Here is a 23,088-nt window from a genome sequence, read left to right as displayed (position 1 = left end):
CCTTTACCAATGTTGGAAGTCAGCAAAGTTATTTTCTTCAGAAAGGCCTTCCTCACTTGTGCTATCCTACATTTTATGTCATCCTTAATTCTGCCATCGTTAGTTATTTCACTTCTCGGTAACAATATGCATCCACTACCATTAAGACTTCATTTCCTAATCATATTTTCTGCGTCACCTGATTTCGTTCGATAGCACTCCATTACTTTTGTTTGGGATTTATTTATTTTCTTGTACTCCTTCTCCAAGACTGTGCTCATACCATTCAGCAATTCCTCCAGGTCTTCTTCAGAATCAGTAACAATATAATCGGCAAATCTCAGAATTGTGATTTTATCTGCTAGGATTGTGATTCTCTTTCCAAATTCCTCTGTGATTCCTTTCCCACCAGTTCTACGTAAACATTGGAAAGGAGAGGGGACAAACTGCTGCCTTGCATCACTCCTTTCTAGATGGTTCCTTTTCTTCATAACCCTCGGCTCTTGCCATTTTTTAAAAGTTTTTTTTTTTTGGAGCTCCAGAGCTGGTTATTTGGTTCATGTCGTGTAGCTGTAAGCCTGTAATCGAGAGACAGTAGTTGTCTTAAGCCACTATCGGCAGCGTCTCGGCATAGTTTTCCACTTTCACAACAATAACAAAAATGCCGAAAGTGTTATTTCATTAAAGCTGCATCCGTCTCTACCGTATTCCAGTGTCCCCGAAAACCTCCCTGTGTTATGATGCCGTTAATCTGTCAACACCGGGCGAGTTGGCCGTGCGCGTAGAGGCGCGCGGCTGTGAGCTTGCATCCGGGAGATATTAGGTTCGAGTCCCACTATCGGCAGCCCTGAAGATGGTTTTCCGTGGTTTCCCATTTTCACACCAGGCAAATGCAGGGGCTGTACCTTAATTAAGGCCACGGCCGCTTCCTTCCAACTCCTAGGCCTTTCCTATCCCATCGTCGCGTAAGACCTATCTGTGTCGGTGCGACGTAAAGCCCCTAGCAAAAAAAAAATCTGTCAACAAAAGCCATAAGACAGATCAGCCTAGTACTACTAGGATATGAAAATTCGTAAACCAGAGGCATTGAGGCCCCTGTATAGTTTCTGGTGTTTCCAGACGTCTAGAATACGTGGACTGAATGCGTTCTAAGTATTCTCGAGAAGATTGAGTTCTGGTAAACAAGTCGGCCAAATTAGGCAAGCAGCATCCACGGTTTTCAGGCTTCCATCCTACATTTTGAATGGCCGTTGTCTCATGTGTGGAGATCGTGCTCAAGCACTGAAACCGTTGAAAAGTTAGAGGATGACATCTCAACAGATACAGCCACAGATACAATCAGCACTTCATTATGCTACCGCCTATGTAGTCATTCCATTAGCATTAGATGGATTGTACCTGCCATAGTAAACGTCGCGAACCACCTCGTAGAAGGAACGTGGTCTCTTCCGTAAGCGGATCATGTCTTTGTCGTTCTCTGGCCCAAACTCAATACTCTCCCCTCTACATTAATAGATCAGGCAACGTAAACAAAAATAATTTAAAATATTATCTTTACGTTTGTTTTACATATTTTATAAATATATGTAATATTATAGAATTTGGCCACAAAGACATACACGACAAACGTGCAACATCATATTTATGATACCTCATATGATTTTTATATGAAATGCATATGACTGTCCCATTGTTGATGATACCACTCAAAGCGCGCTGTATGAATTGCTCTTTCGCGGCCTATTGACAGTCGTGAAGTGTTCTTTTATCAAGGATATACTCTGGCTCTCTCAAGTGCAATTCTTCATTCAGAGCCATTCGCTTTTGAACAGGCAGCCAAAATGGTGCACTCTAAATCGGGAACTTAAAAGAAGATTTACTGTGAATTGCATGGCAATGTTAAAGGTCTTGAAATATATATATAACACTAACCTGATTGATCCATGCATTTGAAGAATTATTTTTGCGTATACTGTAAGAACCCATCAGGATGTAAGAAAGTGGAATAATAATAATAATAATAATAATAATAATAATAATAATAATAATAATAATAATAATAATAGAAAGATCAAATATATTACGTAAATGCTCCAAAATTTTTAAAGGAAGATATTGGTAGAATCGTGAAAGTGAAGAAATTCAAATATTTGGGGATATTTTCAAGAATGGTTTAGTAAGATATACCTTAGAAAAAAGCTTACACAAGATGGAAAGATCATATGGTAGTACTAAAATATTTTCGAGAAAAATTGCTTATCCAATTATAATTATAATACAATAGAGATTAAAATTAGTATTAAAAATCCTAGGTCGCAAAGAATTGTGGGAATAATGGAAACAATAAGAAAAAGGAGATTGTTAATTTTTAGGCGTATAATTAGGATGAAAAGAAAACGATTAACAGAAAAAGATATATTCAAATACCTTTGGAAGAATAAGTCAACTATAACCTGGATTTAAGGTGTCAAGAAAGATTTGGAACGACATATTATGATATAATATCATTGAAGAAGAAACAAAGGAAAGAATATAAAGTGTTAAATATGGAAGGATTGCAAGGTAAAAGGGAACTGGTACAAAGTTGTCTGCGGAGAAAAAAGAAACATAGCGAAAGGATAAAAGAATATTGAAAAGAGATGGAGAGGAAAGGTCAAAGGCTGAATAATAATAAGAAGAATAAGACGTGTAAAACATCTTCTAAATTACTAGGAATCTGAAGATTCATCCTCGAGCAAATTTTTGGCCTGATAAAGAGTTTTTCAACACACAAACTAATGCTAACTAGAATTCAAATACACAACCACGAGACAAATTTCTCTAAACTCACTAAAAATATTAAACAATTGTAATATTGTGTTATAATCCTGGAATTGCTATTGTATTAACCCACTCAGGATCCTTTAAATTCAAATTTTAATGGAATGTGTTGTTCTGTTTGTAGGTTCAGCAAGTCCGAGGATGACAAGGACTACATGGGTGGTGGGGAGAAACTGGGAACTCCCGAGTCCCTTCCTTCACCTGAGAGGCCGCCTCTGAGGCACATAGACAAATACGTGAGACCAGAGTGTCCGTGCCTCAGCAAGCGGTACACTGTAGCTGTGCTTACGTGTTTTGGTAAGTAACGTGAGACCAGAGTGTCCGTCCCTCAGCAAGCGGTAGACTGTGGCCGTGCTAACGTGTTTTGGTAAGTAACATGAGACCAGAGGGTCCGTGCCTCAGTAAGCGATACACTGTAGCCGTGCTTACGTGTTTTGGTAAGTAACATGAGACCAGAGTGCCCCTGCCTCAGCAAGCGATACACTGTGGCCGTGCTTACGTGTTTTTGGTAAGTAACGTGAGACCTGAGTGTCCGTGCAGCAAGCGGTACTCTGTGGCCGTGCTTACGTGTTTCGGTAAGTAACGTGAGACCAGAGTGTCCGTGCCTCAGCAAGCGGTACACTGTGGCCGTGCTTACGTGTTTTGGTAAGTAACATGAGACCAGAGTGTAAGTGCAGCAAGCGGTACACTGTGGCCATGCTTACGTGTTTTGGTAAGTAACATGAGACCCGTGCCTCAGCAAGCGGTACACTGTGGCCGTGCTTACGTGTTTTGGTAAGTAACATGAGACCAGAGTGGAAGTGCAGCAAGCGGTACACTGTGGCCGTGCTTACGTGTTTTGGTAAGTAACATGAGACCAGAGTGTAAGTGCAGCAAGCGGTACACTGTGGCCGTGCTTACGTGTTTTGGTAACTAACATGAGACCAGAGTGTAAGTGCAGCAAGCGGTACACTGTGGCCGTGCTTACGTGTTTTGGTAAGTAACATAAGACCAGAGTGTCCATGCCTCAGTAAGCGGTGCACTGTAGCCGTGTCCGACTCGTTGGCTGAACGGTTAGCGTGCTGGCCGTCGTTTCAGAGCGTCCCGGGTTCGACTCCCGGCCGGGTCGGGGATTTTAACCTTAATTGGTTAATTCCAATGGCACGGGGGCTGGGTGTATGTGTTGTCTTCATCCTCATTTCATCCTCATCACGGCGCGCAGGTCGCCTACGGGTGTCAAATCGAACGACCTGCACCTGGCGACCCGAACCCGTCCTGGTATATCCCGGCACTAAAAGCCATTCGACATTTCATTACTGTAGCCGTATTTACGTGTTTTGGTAAGTAACATGAGACCAGAGTGTCCGTGCCTCAGTAAGCGGTACACTGTAGCCGTGCTTACGTGTTTTGGTAAGTAACATGACACCAGAGTGTCCGTGCCTCAGCAAGCGGTACACTGTGGCCGTGCTTACGTGTTTTGGTAAGTAACAACAAAGTCTGTTCTTCAGTTCTTAATTAACATATACTAGGAATTGCTACTTCATTACTGCCTTTTAACGGTAAATTGATTACTTCGATAGAGAGCTTTCTACCGTTCTGGAATGAATCCTTATTCACAAACCACTGGTGCCTTCTGTCCATTATTAACATTGCTAATAGGAATACATTTGTGTATTGTGTAATTGTACAATACTGTGAAAGTGGGGCTCTAGTGAAATCAGCGTCGCAGCTCCTCCTGCCATCTACAGTTTTATTTCAAAATTATCGTCTTCGTTAGAATAGTTTGATTAAGTTTTCTATTTTAAGTACGGTATATTCAACAATTTGTTAGCAATCTTATGAAACAAAATAAGTGCCACAGTGTGATTATCTTTCTGGAATTAACAAATCTTACAATTAAGGAGAATCTGCAGTAGACTCCAGGCAATCCATCTCGTTACGACAATACTACCAACGTACGAAACAAAATTTCTCTATAACTTCGTAGAAATCAAAAGCTTCTGGTTTGGTTTAGGAAATGGAGGGGTTTCAGTAGAAATACAAGAAAAATTAAATATTTTTTTACTTTAACTCATTCAGGAGATAGTGGGTTCGAACCCCACCGTAGGAACCATGAAGATAGCTTTCTGCAGTTTTGCATTTTTAAAACAGGCACCATTATTATCTGTACCTCATTTAATACCACGGACGATTCCTTCCCACTGCTAGTCCTTTCCTATCCCATCGTCGCCGTAATACCTACCTGTGTTGGTGCGGCGTAAAGAAAATGATCATTATCATCATCATCTGTTTAACCTCCAGGTTCGGCTTTTCCCTCGGACTCAGCGAGGGATCCCACCTCTACCGCCTCAAGGGCAGTGTCCTGGAGCTTCAGACTCTTGATCGTCGGGGGATACAACTGGGGAGAATGAGCATTACCTCGCCCAGGTTGCCTCACCTGCTAAGCTGAACAGGAGCCTTGTGGAGGGATGGGAAGATTGGAAGGGATAGGCAAGGAGGAGGGAATGAAGCGGCCGTGGCCTTAAGGTAGGTACCATCCCGGCATTCGCCTGGAGGAGAAGTGGGAAACCACGGAAAACCACTTCCAGGATGGCTGAGGTAGGAATCGAACCCACCTCTACTCAGTTGACCTCACGAGGCTGAGTGGACACCGTTCCAGCCCTCGTACCACTTTTCAAATTTCGTGGCAGAGCCGGGAATCGAATCCGGACCTCCGGGGGTGGCAGCTAATCACGCTAACCACTACACCACAGAGGCGGACAAAGAAAATGATAAAGAAATTAATTTTGTAAACGACATAAGTTTATTTTTATAACAAATTTTTTAAAATTAAATTACATTAAATTTATCGGCAAATTTTAAATTATGTTGTAGAATGAAAACAAAAATATGTTCAATTATCTTATTTTTAAGATTCCGACTCATATATCTGATGGAATATAATTTACACAAAGTGCTGTTTTCGAAAGATATTTCAGTCGTTTTCAAAACTGTATGGCTTTCCTCATTGCAATGTATCATAAACCCATTTTATATTATAAATTTTACACATTCTATTGTAAGAATTTCGGAGTAATTATGCAGTAAAATTTGTATTCCCTTTAGGTAATAATATCACCTTACCTTAAAACTTTCAGTGCCTTGATTGCTTCCATATAATACTACATTACATGGGCAATGTGGTCCCTGATAACCTTTGTACTTAGGTTTAATACCTGCAGTCAGCGTTTTATACCTAGGTACAATATCTGAAAATGGTGGTGTATACCTAGGTATACTACCTGCAAGTAAGCTCATCCTTCATTCAATATGGGTTTACTCTTTAGTATTCAAGCATTTTACCGACATCCAAAAAAATTTTTGATTACATAATTTGTCAAATTTTAACATTTTACTGTGCTCACATTCTAGTATGGTTGAGTCATTTATTAAATCTATGTATTCTCTCGAAACCTTGCGGAGGAACACTAGACGTTTGTTTGTATCCACGGGCCGTACCTTCCGGGAATGACATCCGAGAGAGATAATGTTTCAAATGTGTAACTAGTTCACATGATTTGAGTGCGTGGTCGAGGCAGTTGCAGCTCTGATTTCCAGCTTATTGGGGATAGTCAACAAACCTACTCAGGCAAGATGAGAAGCCCAGGATATTACTTTCTAAAATTTCAATGTTCAAATGTCTATTATTCAGACTTAATTATTAATATATCGTCATTTCGCCTGCCAAAATCACTGTTGCTTCTTTCCCACTCCTAGCCCTTCACTAACCCATCACCACCATACGACCTTATCTGTGTCGGTGCGACGTAAGCCACCTTTTAAGAAATGGAGAGTTTAAAAGATCGAAGACAGAATAATAAATCCGCAAATTGATAATCCTGAGTTCCTTTCCTTCCTGAATTCCGGCATACCACGCCGAAATTCAAGATTTTATGTAACGTTTTCAAATAAAGTGTTTAGAACATCTGATCATGAACATTCACTGACAATGCAGTATCTATAACAGCATATCTCGAAAAAATAATGCTCTTGATTTCAGTAGAAACATGACAGAATTAAGTTATTATTTGTAATTTTAATCCGTCTCGCAAAGAATGCTGCTGTAATTGGAATAATAATCCTGTAGAATGCAATAATTTTAAATTCAATTAAACGAAAATAAAATCAATATTTGCATTTGGTAATAGTTTAGATACGAATTATTATTATTATTATTATTATCATTATTATTATTATTATTATTATTATTATTATTATTCCGGGGATACCGTGGTGGACAGAGGTGAAAGAAGGTGCGGGCATGAATGGGTCTATCTAACACAGTCGAAATATTAATTAAAATTTTAAAATTAGTGTTATACTTTTTCCTCGGTTATCTTTTTTTTTAAGACAAACTTTATAATTCAGGTACAAAAGTTTATAAGATGGGGTAACAATTTTAGAATATCGAATAACAACAAGCTTCAGCTTGAAGCTCCCTAATTATACATTCTCCTTGAGTGCTGCGGCTCCTTAAAAAAGCAGTCAAGGACACAAACCTCCCTATTTCTTTTACAGAATAATCAAATGTTTCAACAGCACATTTTGCTCCACAAATTTATCTAGGAGACTATTCCCCAAACATTATACCACACCGGCCTTCCAAAGGCACCATTTGACCATTACAGAGAAGGAGCATCTTTGCTTTATTACAATTTTACACTTGGAAACCTAGTTCCAAAATGGTCTAGGCCTATCAAAGATACAACGTACATTTTACAATTCAATCAGTATTCACTGTCTTAGACACTCAACAGTCTAACATCTTAACATAAAAGGGTGAAATTGAATTTTACAGGGGTATCGAATATCCATTCTACCGGGCCTTTGTGGAAAACAACAGGTTAAAGTTACTGGCCCAAACATCAAAATGATATGGAGGCAGACACTTACACTCCTTAAAATTTGCAATTAGAAAATTTAGTCTTTAGGCCAGAAGTTGCAGAGGGTAAGCCTAAACTACCGAGGTGGCTAGATAGAGAGAAAATTTAAATTACAAAGATTTCAAACTGAAACAGGTTAGGAAATCATTATCACCTCAAAATCAATTTGATCGGGAATGCGAGAGGGTATCACACTCTCTATTCCCTGATTTCAGCTAAGTTCTATTGACTTGTTTGAAGTTTATATTTTAGAAAATTTTAGAAAATTAAAGTTACATTAGTTAAGGTTGGAAATCTTCCCCTCGAGCTAGCTTTCAAAGACTATCATGTAAATTGGACTGCCATTACCTGGAGCTGCTGGATTACTCGGCGATGGACTGGAGCGATGAATAAGACCACCTCGTCGAAAATATGCCAGCATTTATACCCGAGAGAAAGGTTCTAGAGACCTCTGGGCTAAGGCCCGACACACCCCCAATTTCCATTGGGTAACTGAATAGATACAAGATAGATGTGATTGGTTGAAAAATAAATATACAAAATTTTCTATTGGCCAGCATCCAAAGTTGGCGGGAAGAGATGTTGTCAACTTCAACATACCAAATACAAAGAATAATCAACTCAGTGTAGTAAACCTTAAAATAAAAAAAGAATGCTTAACAATTTCAATAATTCCCCTTCACACCAGAGGGCGTAAACATAGTTTGTAGTAGAGACATCTGTTGACAGAAGTTAAACTTCTTGCGCTATTTGGTGCAAGTTTTAGATTTAAGATGGCCTTTTCCAAGGTGCTTAATTTAAATGAACGGGGTGGGTGTACCTCCCGGTACTATTATTATTATTAGTAGTAGTAGTAGTGGTAGTGGTACTAGTGGTAGTGGTAGTAGTAGTAGTAGTAGTGGTAGTAGTAGTAGTAGTAGCAGTAGCAGTAGTAGTACTAGTAGTAGTAGTAGTAGTATTATAGTAATTTAGGGATATCTCGACACGCTAAGCAAAAACCTGTAATTTTGATAATGCTTTATTTGCAAAATAGTTCAATTTTTACCTGGTGAATTTGTAGACAGTTAGTGTATGTTTTCTATTATTTATGGCCAAAAATAAAACTTCATATCATTGTAAATTAGAAAATAAATAAACGATGCAAAATGTCCACTTCTCCCGCACTTAGGGAGAACCTGACACTAGGTTGGACCTCGGAAGAGTTACACAGCTGTTGTACACAGTGGGCACATATAAACTGTTCGTCGTTTCCATTTTCTACACACATCTCGTGGAACCATTTCCTGCATTCCCCACTACACTAGACCCAAACCTCATTTCGGTTGTCGTCATAGAAATAGCCATCACATACTGCGCAGTAATTCTCAGAGCAATTAAGACTGCTTGAGGAACTAGTTTCCCCACTACCAACACGCCGAGTTTTCGTTGTTTTGTTTAGATTTGAGGGATTCTGTTCATTTACGCGTTTCCTCTTCCTTAACTTTTGTCGGTAATCCTGAGAAGTCACCATGGCGGATTCTTGCACTCTTCTTCCTCTTCCTTTTCCAGATAGGAGTCTTAATATCGGAACAGGAGATAACTCCTGGACTGAGCAACTCGGAGGTGCAAATGCAGGTGAGGCTTCATGTTCCTGTGATAATGTAGGACTACTGGCCTTAGTTTCGACAGCAATATCTTCTCCAACATGTACGTGATTTGAACCATTTTCGTCTTGCACAAGGTCGTATTCAAAAATGTCTTCTTGGAGGATATCGGGATTGTACGGATAAATGACAGTGTCGAGATCTCCCACGCTTGTCATGTCGACATCTCCCCGAGTTACATTGGCAGGCAAGACGTGGCAGCACTTACCACGCTGAATGATTGGCGATTTGGAAATGACATGGCCGCTTCTCCAAAACGTGCTTTGTGCGCCTAACCTCAAACATTGCCTTAAAAATATCGCATATCTACGTATTTCGTTCTACAACCTACTCATTATCTTATAGTACGTTACTTTTACATCATGTATCACTTACATACTCACCTTCAACTATTCAGATGTCTTGTATTTATAGTGATAATCGTCTGCTACCAGGATCACCATGAGCACAACACCCTACGGCTCCAATACATGTAGTTACTAGTTCGACCTGTAGAGTACTGTGGTTACCAGGGGCGCTAAGCTTAAAAGTGTCGAGTTCTCCCTCATGTCGGGATCTCCCTAAGTTACCTTAGTAGTAGTAGTAGTAGTAGTAGTAGTATTTTGCCTCCAGATCCCTAGATTTGTAGGTTCAAACCAAAGATAAGTAGTAGGATTTCTGAAAGGCGTATAAAAATCCATTCAACACTCCATTTCGTACGATATCGGAGTGTACGAGGTCTCTAGTCGCACATTTCATGTTTATTCAACTGAGTTAATTATAACTCCATCATACATCATCCAAGAGAGTTCTTGATTATTCTGAAATCAGGTAGAATGAAACGGAACGGGGAAATTGACGCGCAGGCAGTGTAGATCCAGTCCAATCAAAATGCCTACACAGGGTAGCGGAGACCATAAGATTGTTATTGTTGTTATTTTTTATGTTAATGTGGATCGTACATATTTGTATTGCACATTTCTCTTCCAGGAACAGCAGCCGTTGTTTCGAGTGGAAATGAACATTAGCCAACTTATTTATGATTTTAGGGTTCATCATTTCTTTCGGCATGCGCTGCAACATGGGGATGGCGAAGCTGCAGTTTGAGCATGGGGTAAGTTTTAAATATTCATTTCTCTTCAATACATTATTATTATTATTATTATTATTATTATTATTATTATTATTATTATTATTATTATTATTATTATTATTCTCAGAAAATGAGAACGTTGGGCTTATATTTCACTTTATGAACTTCGAAATTCAAACCGCAATATTTAGTAGTGGCCATCCTCGTTTCTTTCTTGGTTTATCTTGTCCTATAAAATATATTTTTACCTGTGCAGCTTCTCTCAGAGTTTTCTGTTGACTAATGTGGATAACACAAGTATATATTTTATGCTCGACGATGCCAAAATATAAATACTATATGCCAGAAAACGGAATCTTAAGGAGGCTGATTATAGTTTAACTTTCATTATGATACAGGTTCTCCACTAATAAGAGTTCAAAATTTCATTGTGATACAGATTCTCCACCAATCAGAGTTAATATTTTCATTATGATACAACTGTTTGACCAATTAAGTAAGGATAGCATCGCACCTACGCTCAACGCACTAGTTTCGCACTTGTTTCCAAAATCAAACATGTCGGACAGACATATTAACATCAATCTTCCAATATTCCATAACCAGACGGCACATTGCCGCAAATTCACTTCACCAACTGTACAATCAACAATTTCTATTTGAAATAAAGCTAGGCTACGATAACCTTCTATCAAAGCTTTGAAAACATATGACATTGTCAAGGTCTCTGATCCACTCACGGAAAATCAATAACCCAGCGCATGCGCTCTGCGTTCTGTTCAGTAAACTCAACTGTCAAGCGACATCTCGACAGAAATTTATGAATATTTAAAAAATAGAGTTATAATTATCGTCGAGCATAAACAGTCGTATGCAACTCGCCTATAAAGGTAATTAAGACACTCGTATGGAAATTATAAAACTCGATTCGTTCGTTTTATAAACATATCCGGGTCTTAATTATTTCTATTATAGATTTGTTGCATAATACACGATTTTCAAATAATATTTTAATGATTTCTGAGCATTCAGACTGATTATTACTTGCTAGAACCGGTAAGTATAACTTATGTTACGGCGCCAGTCGCCTCATAAAGGGAGATGAGTGGTTTTGTATGCCTATCACCTGAAAGCAAACTCCTGGATGTCTCGCAAGTCGTCTTTATCTTCATCCGAATGCATAAATGCTACAGAAATGTCGTGCATCGTGACAGCAGTAACATCGGCTCCCGGCAGAAATTTCAGCTCAACCCGTTGCCGCCAAAACGGTTGCAATGAGACCGAAACGCTTGGATATGTGCTGGGATTCTGCAGGACCATGTTGACGATCGAGTAAGGACATCAATTACTCAAGGCCTGAGGTAACGTGGATGGGAGGTACACGAAAACGTTCACTGCATCTCTACCGACGATTCAACGAGAAGAGTGGATATCATAGCCATCAATAAGAAAGAGAATAAAGCGTGGTCGGTAGATGCAGAGTGGGTATCGGCTCGTAAGTGGCCACGGCTGGTCCGTGGTCCAACAGCTCTGCACTCTGACCGGCCAACCAAGCAGAGGAGGGGTGATCACGGCTCTACCGTGGCTCTACGCCTCTGCATTCGGGAGTCGGGACAGGGCTGGACCTCACAGCTGGCCCCAACCGTCGGCTGTCCTGAGAATGGTTTTCTGTGGATTTCAATTCTCATGCACTAAGGCGAATACCGGGATAGTTCCTAGTATAGGCCACGGCCGCCAAACCCTCACCGCCTTCACCGTCACAAATCTCCCGGCCTGAGAGACGGCATCACCGTCTAAGAGGCCCGCCTCCCCCTTCAGGGGAGGAATGAAAGCATTTTTGTAGTAGTATAAAGCGTTGTTGTTAGATCCTACCATTCACTTCGAGAGGGACCTGCAACACGACAGGATGTATCTGGAAAAAATAAGCTATTTTTATGCCATGTCTGCCATATCCTTGGCCAATGGGTTATCAGAGGCCTCATTATTATAATTATATAGCCTACTGTAAGCTACATATTCCGGACCTTTATTTTCACCATCACTGGAGGACGGGTGATTTATTTTTTAATAAATCTTACTATTGAAAACACTTTGCAAATTCCAGCAAATTGAATATCTCGAAGGTAAAATTGACATTGTGCCAAGAATGTATAAAAATAATTAAGAATTTGATATTATAATTCCTGGTTAGTAAATCGTCTTCACCTCGTTGGCCTGTTAAGACTGACCAGTGCTGACTTCAAATGTGATCCATCATGCAGAGTGGGCAGAGTAAAACGGGCGCTGAAAATATTTGCAATAGCTCTGACGCGGAATTGACCCTTCTTAATTAACATCACAGATGATGCCGCAAATGGCCTCATCTGAAGAAATGAAAAACTGAGGATCCCGAAGTCCTGAAACCACTTTACTCAGAACTCAACATGCGTGCATAACAGTAAATTTATAAGGATATAGATGCAGGTCTCTTAGTTCCCACTTCCTCGAGATTTCGTCGGACTTCGTTCCAGGCTTTCCTTCACTCGAGAAATGTTTTCGGGTGTTCGAACTCTTTTCGGATAGTTACGGTTCTTATTCGCTACAGATCCCGGTTCAAGCCATTTTCCCATTAAGTTTTGAATTGCAGAATTTGTTGGAGGTTTTTGCCAAAATACTTCCAGTCTTTAACTCTTGCGCAAACAGTTTCGCACATGTTTTCCATGAATCGTACTTCACATAACACTCGACAATGAACACACGCTGTTTTATCGTGAGCACCATTTTGTGTTGCATTCAACTGGTCACTAAACACATCTGCTTCTCTCATTCACTCACACGTAATGACACAGCGACGTACTGGGGAGGTGCTGGAGATACACACGCGTAGATATTTAACAGCAACAGATTGGTGCATCGAAATCACGGTTTCCAGCATTTCCTGTGCTGGGTTCTCCTCTTCACTACCAAGGGTCAGTTCTGCGTCAGTTTTATAAATATATTCCGGGCTAATTTTATTTTGTCCACCACAAATTTCACACGGAGTGGCCGAGGTTTGAACCACGGAACCCAGTGGTGAGAGCTCGGTGCGCTGTCGTCTGAGCCACTGAGGTTTCCTGATTACACTAAGTGTAATTAAAAATTAAATATTAATTCTACTGAAATGGAAATGGCGTATGGCTTGTAGTAGCGCCGGTAGTGTCCGAGGACATATTCGGCTTGCCAGGTGCAGGTCTTTTGATTTGACTCCCGTAGGTGACCTGCGCGTCATGATGAGGATGAAATGATGATGAAGACGACACATACACCCAGCCCCCGTGCCAGCGAAATTAACCAATGATGGTTAAAATTCCCGACCTTGCCGAGAACCGAACCCGGGACCCCTGTGACCAAAGGCGAGCACGCTGACCATTTAACCATTGAGCCGGACATTAATTCTACTCATTAGTTGACAAGCCGTCTCCCCTGTGTAGGGGTAGCGAGCCTGCGTCTTACGCGGAGGCACCGGGTTCTATTCCCGGTCAGGTCAGAAATTTGTACCTGCATCTGAGGGCTGGTTCGAGGTCCACTCAGCCTACGTCATTGCAACTGAGGAGCTATCTGACGGTGAGATAGCGGCCCCGGTCTAGAAAGTCAAGAATGACGGCCGAGAGGATCCGTTGTGCTGAGCACACGAAACCTCGTAATCTTCAGGCCTTTGGGCTGAGCAGCGGTCGCTTTGTAGGCCATGGACCTTCTGGGCTGTTTGGTTATTAGTTGACAACCTTTATTTTGACGTACAGTTTTTTTCCATAAATGTGCACGATCTTATTTTCGAAACCTTGTGGGTCACTTCACTTGGAACGACCCTTCGTGTGTCAACAACTCGAGTTACTTTCCCGTAGGCCTTATATACTTCTCATTAAACTGCTTCTGTGTTGTTTTATGTATATTTATGTCAGATATTTCTGGGGGTCCAATTCTTGTCCCGTTTCTCTATCAGGTGGGGTATGAAGTGAGACGAATCTCCGCAGCGAGTTTTTATAACCTGATGACCTTCCTGAGATCAACCTAATCATAGGTGTTAAGTGAGATGAAATGAATGACGTTATCTATCGTCGCTTCTATACCAAAACCGGGAAGGTGACAATGCTCATCCTAACCATTAATTCCCTTAAGGCTGGTCACACTCCCCAGCCACAAATAGATAAGCAGTCCATTGGAATAATTTCGTTGAGTTAATTTTCCTATGGCAGCCTCCATAACTCAGGCGGCAGCGCGCCGGCCTCTCACCTCTGGATACCGAGGTTCAAATTCCGGTCACTTCATGTGAGATTTGTGCTGGACAAACGCGGAGGCAGGACAGGTTTTTCTTCGGGTACTCCGGTTTTCCCTGTCATCTTTCATTCGAGCAACACTTTCCATTAACATTTCATTTCATCTGTCAGTCATTTCAGAGGAGTGTGATAGACTTCGGCAGTCGGCTCGTTTCCTACCTTCGCCGCTAGATGGGGCTTCATTCATTCCATTCCATTCCTGGCCCGGTCGAATGACTGGAAACAGGCTGTGGATTTTCATTTCATTTTCATTTTCCTATGCGCGTCTCTAAAGGAAAATGAACCTTCCTGTACCATGCTCTAGGAATGTATTGTTACGAATAAAACTCCATTTGTTTCATTACTCTAATATATTTCAGGATGGCCTAATAAATCCACACACATTTAAACACAAGCAATTCTAACCAGTTATGAATGGCCACACCTCTATTTACCAGTCTACTTACAAATCTCTCTACCTTATGACGCAGCAAGGGTCCAGCCCGTTCCTTTACCTGGGACGCTAATCCTTACAGTCACTTTCTCAATGTCCAGCCACCTCCTACAGCCACTGTGCATAGACAGCTGGATTTGAACACAGTGCTACTGGTTATAGAACACACGACGACTATTCCGTTGGTTCGGCTCCATAGATGCACTGTACTTCACACAGTCCCATGCAATGAACGACTGAACAGCTGAACAGTATTCAACAACAGGACGATACTCACAACGGTGAACATTAACAAGGTCCATTTATCCTCGCACTCACAATAGCGCGTTTTCGCTGGCTCACAGCGATTCTCAATCCACAGAATTACACGAACATTCAGTACAGCCTACCGTTCTGTCACCTCCAGTTACACACTCACTGGTCTCTCCGACACAACAACAGTTCCTCTTTCAGACCTCGGCGGAACACTGGCGACAGCCAACACCTCTGTCGCCCTCAGCCCATCCACCGAATACCAACACAACGAGTCTCACATTGAGTCCAACACTGACTCCGAATCCAACAATGACTGCCTGTCCGAGGCTAGCCTCCCTTTTTATAGCTCTCGTGATTGGATCCAGAAATTTCACGATGTCACTACAGGCATAACATTCCCGCTGAATCTCCAAGGAACTCACAGGTAAGCCGGCCGCCGAGAACAATACACGTCCCCATGTATCAGATAGCTCTCTTTCTATATACTTTAAACGTTACTAAGATCCAAGAATATGTAACAGTCGCAGCTAGTAATACTGTAAAACACAGTAGTTATTGGGGGTAAAATGTTTCCTCGACCGACTGAAATTGTGATCATGAACAATATGATCCGACACATGATATATACCATGCAGTAACATTTCTACTATTACAGTATTGCAATAAACTAAGATCTGGCAGAACAGGGCAATATCCAAAATCACTAAGATTTGATTGGTTGAAGCACTACTATTTTCCGTGTTCTTTAACGGTTGTCAAACATGGACCGCCAAGGCTAAGGACAAAGACCACATCGATGCCTTTGAGACGTAGTGTTGGCGTAGAATGCTTCGTGTAGCTTGAACCGAAAGTAGAACAAATAAGTCGATCATTAAAGAGCTGAAGTTCTCTACACTTCAGTTCCTTGGACATATCTTGAGGAGGGATGGAGACAACCTGGAGAAGTCTATCGTGGATGACAAAATAGAAGGCAGAAGACCACTTGGGACAGCAAGAGCAAGCAGGTGGCTAGATCAGGCTAGGAAGATATCTGGCCTAGGAAAAGCTGAAGTTCGAGTTGGATGGCGGGTGACACTTTGTGACGCATGTAACTCTCTAGAGACAAAACAATGGGGTCACGACACTCAGTAATAAGTAACACTACTGACGATGATGATGATGAATTTTGAAAAATTCTTAAAATATATCTCACTTGTCGTTTTCAGTGGTTTGTTTTGAAATCATTAATTGTGTTACAAACATACAGTACTTCACGGAGAATTCATCATTAATTTACTGCAATGTACAAAATGGCGTGCATTTTGTTGTTGTCACAAGGGCCGGAGATACGTTTTCTCTCCCAGGGACTTTTACATTAGGAATATTCCTTTAAAAAAGAATCTCCCCTTTCTAACGGACATTATTAGCACAAATATCCTTTTGTGCGAGAAAATCTATAAAAGGAGAGATGTCTTGGGATCAACTGTTTCTATTTAACTCCCGTTTTATAGCATCGTCTCTTGTTATTTCGCTCTACTGGGAGAAAACATTATCCATGGCTTTTCCCATCCATTGTACATTTCAGCTCCATATAATGCTTTGTATTTTTCTACCCTTCTTTTCTCTCTCCCCTCCCACCCCCCACATCACTTCCTTCTTCCCTTTTTCTTCGTTTCGATGCTTTTATATTTTCGAGCCGGAAGCGAGGGATGGAATCAGAATTACAAATGTCCCGTGCACTGACGCCTTTCTCCCTCTCTCATAACAGCGAAGTTGCGGAGTAACAGCAGAAAGGCCAGAATGCTCGATAATAGTGTGGAGGAGTGGAGTTTACAAATTTCTTCTCACTGAGCAAAATACGAACTTTTAAGTTTATCGCAAGAAGTGTTAAAAATGAAAATACGAGTAAATATACATCTACTAGTTTAGCATTGAAATCAGTGCAAACGAATTGTGCGCGAGGTTCTTGAAAAAAGTAAATTTCGTATTCAAGTAGAGCGCAAACAATTTGAGATTGTATATTCACATTGAGCACAACAGATTTAGACTGACAACATTGATTTATCAATTCTGGTGTGGATAAAACTGTTGGTCAAAATTAAACTCATGTCATATTATTATTATTATTATTATTATTATTATTATTATTATTATTATTATTATTATTATTATTCATTTCTCGTTTCCAGTCTTCTGGATCGGGTTATGAATGAAGAACTTCCACAGATTTCTATTTTTCATAGTTTACCCCATGGCGAGAACACCAGGAACTGCACGTCACCTTTGGGGGGGGGGGCGTTCTAATCGTTTCCCAGGCCGAGAGTAGGCCTACCTGACGTATGGGGACGTTAAACCTTGAACAGTCACTCACTCTCAATCATTTTATAGGCTATCAGTACAATGGACTCACCACACCCAAAGGCAATGTATACCTACTGTCAGGACTTCTCTGCAGCCGCCCCTAACATGGAGTGCAGACGCTGCTACTGTGTAGAGATGAGAAGAATGCAAGAATGAGGAATGTGGTCTGCAAGCACGAACTTCCCGTTCTGTCCGGAGAGATCGACTCTTATCTGCTCTTATCTACTACACGAAAACATTGACTCACACTTTGCAGTTTGCTGGAGTACAACTGACAAGAGCGAAGAGCTGCCAGTAGAAGATAATATAAAGTCGCCTGGGTAGTAGCGGAGTTGCTATGGTAACCACTGCGTCACTGACTCTGCTGGTGAAAACCCCTTCGCCCCGTGCCTCACCTGGCATGTGCATTCTTCTGATCTCCCAACAATAGATGGACTTCTGTACTGTGTAGAGATGAGATGAATGCAAGAATGAGGAATGTGGTCTGCAAGCACGAACTTCCCGTTCTGTCCGGAGAGATCGACTCTTATCTGCTCTTACCTGCTACACGAAAACATTGACTCACACTTTGCAGTTTGCTGGAGTACAACTGACAAGAGCGAAGACCTGCCAGTAGAAGATAATATAAAGTCGCCTGGGTAGTAGCGGAGTTGCTATGGTAACCACTGCGTCACTGGCTCTGCTGGTGAAAACCCCTTCGCCCCGTGCCTCACCTGGCATGTGCATTCTTCTGATCTCCCAACAATAGATGGACTTCTGTAGTATTACCTCCACCAAGGGACCATCTGCTCTTCTACAGAGCCTCATCTGCCAGAGGCGATTGGCATCTTTACATTGCCTCTTCCGCCATCTCCTACGTACCGAAGACGATCTTCTGCGCCGCAGATGCCTTTGAAGTCTTGAAGAAGAAGAAGAAGAAGAAGGTTATTGCATTACAACCCACTAACTACTTGACTGTTTTCGGAGACGCCGAGGTGTTGAAATTTAGTCCCGCAGGTGTTCTTTTACGTGCCAGTAAATCTACCGACACGAGGCTGACGTATTTGAGCACCTTCAAATACCATCGGACTGAGGCAGGATGGAACCTGCCAAGTTGGGGTCAGAAGGCCAGCGCCTCAACCGTCTGAGCTACTCAGCCCGCCTTTGAGTTCTTCACTCGTAACTCTCAACCGGGACCCTTACCAGATGTTACACAACGGGTCAGTGTGCTCTGGGATTCACGTAGACAGGGGCATCACTCCGTAGTAGGACTGCCTCCGAAGGGGGTCCCTACCTGCTACCTACCATGTAACCAGTGGCATGCGGTGAACATACTCATTACCCCAGCTGCAAAAAAAGGTTTTTTTAAAATATAAACGATCGTAGCCCCACTACACTCTCTAAAGTCAACATTAAAATGCTATAAGGCTGCGTTCTTTTTTTTTTTCGTGTAAAGGGCTACCTGAGACAGATCTTTCAAGAATATCTTCAACCACACGCTCGCACGTACTTCGAAATTGATATTCACGGCAGTGACGGCACCATCATAACTTAATCTATAGCAGATTTTGAACAATGTACTTACAGTTTCATCCGGTGACGCTTCGTGATATTACAGTCATGGTTTTCACAAAAAATACACTGGGACTATTTTTTTTTACTTAAAAAGCCTAATTTAAAGTAATCAGCAAAACTTAAATGGTATTTTACCGTCGCTGAAATTTTATAGTGTACGTGCATCAACGACAAACGAGGGAAAATATTTGTCACGACGTATAACACACGTTATATTCATGAAGAATGCCACAGAACTCGCGAAACCTTGCCTACAATCCAAGACGAACACTACAAAAATGCACTATATACCACCATCACAGACAACCAAATACAAAAATTCTTCTACTTCGCGCTTAACTCTGTGTTAATGCTGGGCAACCTAAATATTTTTCTGACCGAGGTAGATAGCTGCAGTCGCTTAAGTGCGGCCAGTATCCAGTATTCCGGAGATAGTGGGCTCGAACCCCACTGTTGGCAGCCATGAAGATGGTTTTCCGTGGTTTCTCATTTTCACAACCAGCCAAATGCTGGGGCTGTACCTTAATTAAGTCCACAGTTGCTTCCTTCCCAGTCCTAGCCCATTCCTGTCCCATCGTCGCCATAAGACCTACCTGTGTCGGTGCGACGTAAAGCCCCTAGCAAAAACAAATATTTTTCTGCAGCTATCGCAAGACATACTCCACACGTGCCATCAATGAATTGCTCGAAAAAACTGTGTACATGCCGAAACCCAAGACTAAAATATATTCCTCTATATTACAATTGATTTCATATACTGGCTCTGTTTTTATTAGCAAGACGATGTGCAAGTGGCTATACTGTTAAGATGTTGATATTTTTCTTGCAGTTTCTAGCGTGTGGCACTGGAGACTTCGAGTGTCAAGTATTAAAACTAACACCCCTTACCTAAGCTAGCTGGCCTGTCACCGCAAACTGCTGTCGGGGGAGGGGCCACAGCTCCGCCCAGCTCCCAGGACAAGGAAGCTTCAAATGCATGCGTCAGACAAGCGACCTTAAATTTCGCTGGGGGTAGCTCTCTATAGCGCCGGCAAGGAAACCCGGCTCGCTGGAGAAGCTGAACTGCGGTAGTGCGAGCGTTGTCGAGAGAACTGTACTGGGCTTGACTTAGATGTTCGCAATTGTTTAAACATTATAAAAAGCGTTCTAGTGGATGGCTGTCTGCCAGTGTATCAGAGAGAAGCATCGGTTAACTGTGTTTGTACACGCGCTGGCTAAAATGCCATACATCTACACTGATGAAGAATATGCAGGTATGCAGATATGCTGTATGTTTATGGCTTCTGCGATGGCAGTGCACCTGCTGCTGTCGAGGTATACTGTCGGCGCTTTCTGACACGTCGAATTCCTGGTCGTAGAATGTTTACCAGAGTGTTCAGCACATTGCGCGAAACAGGTATCAATCAATCAATCAATCAATCAATCAATCAATCAATCAATCAATCAATCAATCAATCAATCAATCAATCAATCAATCAATCAATCAATTAATCAATCAATCAATCAATACTGATGTGCATTTTGGGCAGCTGCCCAGGTGCCAGATTCCCTAACTGTCGTTTTCCTAGCCTTTTCTTGAACGGAAATTTATTGAACATTTGCCTTCGTAAGTTATTCCAATCCCTAACTCCCCTTCCTATAAACGAATATTTGCCCCAGTTGGTCCTCTTGAATTCCAACTTTATCTTCATATTGTGATCTTTACTACTTTTAAAGACACCAATCGGACGTATTCGTCTACTAACGTAATTCCACGCCATGTGTGCACTGACAGCTCGGAACATACCACCTAGTCGAGCAGCTCGTCTCCTTTCTCCCAAGTCTTCCCAACCCAAACTTTGCAACATTTTCGTAACGTTACTCTTTTGACGGAATTCACCCAGAACAAATCGAGCTGTTTTTCTTTGGATTTTTTCCAGTTCTTGAATCAAGTAATCGTGGTGAGGGTCCCATACACCGGAACCATACTCTAGTTGGTGTCTTACCAGAGATTTATATGCCCTCTCCTTTACATCCTTACTACAACCCCTAAACACCCTCATAACCATGTGCAGAGTTCTTTACCCTTTATTTACAATCCCATTTATGTGATTACCCCAGTGAAGATCTTTCCCTATGTTAACAACTAGGTACTTACAGTGATCCCCGTAAGGAACATTCACCCCATCAACGCAGTAATTAAAAATGAGAGAACTTTTCCTATTTTTGAAACCTGCGCGTATCAATGTCCCAAGAACACGTGTATGGTGAACATTATATGCGGAAAACTTGTACCCATTTCAAAACTTTAAGGACGTTTGGTGGATAAGACACATACGTGCCCGCTATTGGCCCAAAAACAAATGTACATTAAATGGTTTTATCTCGGAATAGGACATATGTCCATATTAAGTATTTTGCTTCAGATGATCCTTCCTGTCATGAAAATGAAAATCCAAAGCCTGTTTCTAGTCATTCAACCGGGTCAGGAATGGAATGAATAAAGCCCCCATCTAGCGGCGAGGACAGGAATTGTGCCGGCTGCCGAAGCCTGTCGCACTCCTCTTGGACAATGATTAATGAATGACAGATGAAATGAAATTATATTGGTGAGTGTTGCTGGAATGAAATATGACAAGGAAAACCGGAGTAGCCGGAGAAAAACCTGTCCCTCCCCCGCTTTGTCCATCACAAATCTCACATGTAGTGTCCGAGATTTGAACCACAGAACCTAGCGGTGAGAAGCCGGAGCGCTGCTGCCTGAGCCACGGAGGCTCTATTCTTCCTGTCATATCCCTGAATATTGACCAGTCCTCCTGGGGCGCCCTGTATAAACTATTCGAGAAATGACGCTTATCTTATAAAGTACTAGTTGCAGTAGCCCTCTTTGACGAGACATTGACTTAGCATGTGTTTGTCCACCCCTTCATATTGTTCCCCAGATTCTGAGGCTCGTAAGTGGGCATCCCTATTCCTCTCAGCGACTCGTCCTCACGTTCTGGCTTCCTTGCTCTCTGTGCTCCTTAGCAGTTTTTTTTTTTTTTTTTTTTTTTTTTTGCCGATCGTGATAGAAAGAAAGCCAAGTATCTAGTTAATATTAAGAAAATACTGGGAGGTACACAAAGCCTTTAAAATAATTGCCGGAACGATCTCCGTAGCAACTCTCTCTATGGTCTACAGAATTAATTACTGGCTGTTGTACTTCAATTCTCACACGACTTCCACTGATATTTCCCTAAATTTTCACTATATAGAAAAAAGGTATAGAACAAAAATTCTAAACAATGTTGCCATAAACAATTTTCCTGTAATCCCAACTGCAAATAAAATACATAGGTTTTTGGGTTTTAGGCCCCTTCTGAAGTACCCCTCCTGATGAACGTTTTGAACAACTTATTCGTAAGATCCTACTCGATTTTGATCTAAACTGGTCTGATTACCACGCATTTTTCACTTTACGACAATCACGGCAAATTTCTTAAGTTGCTTTTGTCTCAGATTGCGCAAGCTGACACTGTAATTGGGTTCTGTTTCATTTTTATATCTCTGTCTGTCAAAACATGGCATGAAAACACCTGAGCACCAGTTTACGACACTAGCTCTTTTAAAACTTCAGGACTTCAATACCATTGCCAATATAGGAATTGCAAACTTACCACGGCCTCTTGCGCAATACAACAGTAGAGGCAGTCTCGTCGCTAGCATTACAGGTGCTCCATCATGCTGTTGCTCGCAGCACTCACACAATGGAAAGAGAAGAGAAGGTCTAGACACTAGAGTATACTACAATACATATTAATTACTGTTTGTATTCGGTTCA

General features: G+C 41.5%; 1 protein-coding gene across 3 annotated transcripts in view; it reads left to right on the top strand.

Moving 5' to 3' along the window:
- Window positions 1–23,088, top strand: part of VGlut (Vesicular glutamate transporter) — a 511,784-nt gene that overhangs the window by 406,985 nt on the left and 81,711 nt on the right. For all 3 annotated transcript variants that reach the window (XM_067154057.2, XM_067154059.2, XM_067154058.2), the window contains 2 exons: window positions 2,924–3,096; window positions 10,372–10,436. In XM_067154057.2, the coding sequence (XP_067010158.1) occupies window positions 2,924–3,096; window positions 10,372–10,436 (238 nt within the window). The remainder of the gene's footprint in view (window positions 1–2,923; window positions 3,097–10,371; window positions 10,437–23,088) is intronic.

Source organism: Anabrus simplex, chromosome 9, assembly GCF_040414725.1.
Source record: "Anabrus simplex isolate iqAnaSimp1 chromosome 9, ASM4041472v1, whole genome shotgun sequence".
Lineage (NCBI taxonomy): Eukaryota > Metazoa > Arthropoda > Insecta > Orthoptera > Tettigoniidae > Anabrus > Anabrus simplex.
The sequence above is the reverse complement of the archived record's forward strand: the minus strand, read 5'-3'. Positions and strand labels throughout refer to the sequence as shown.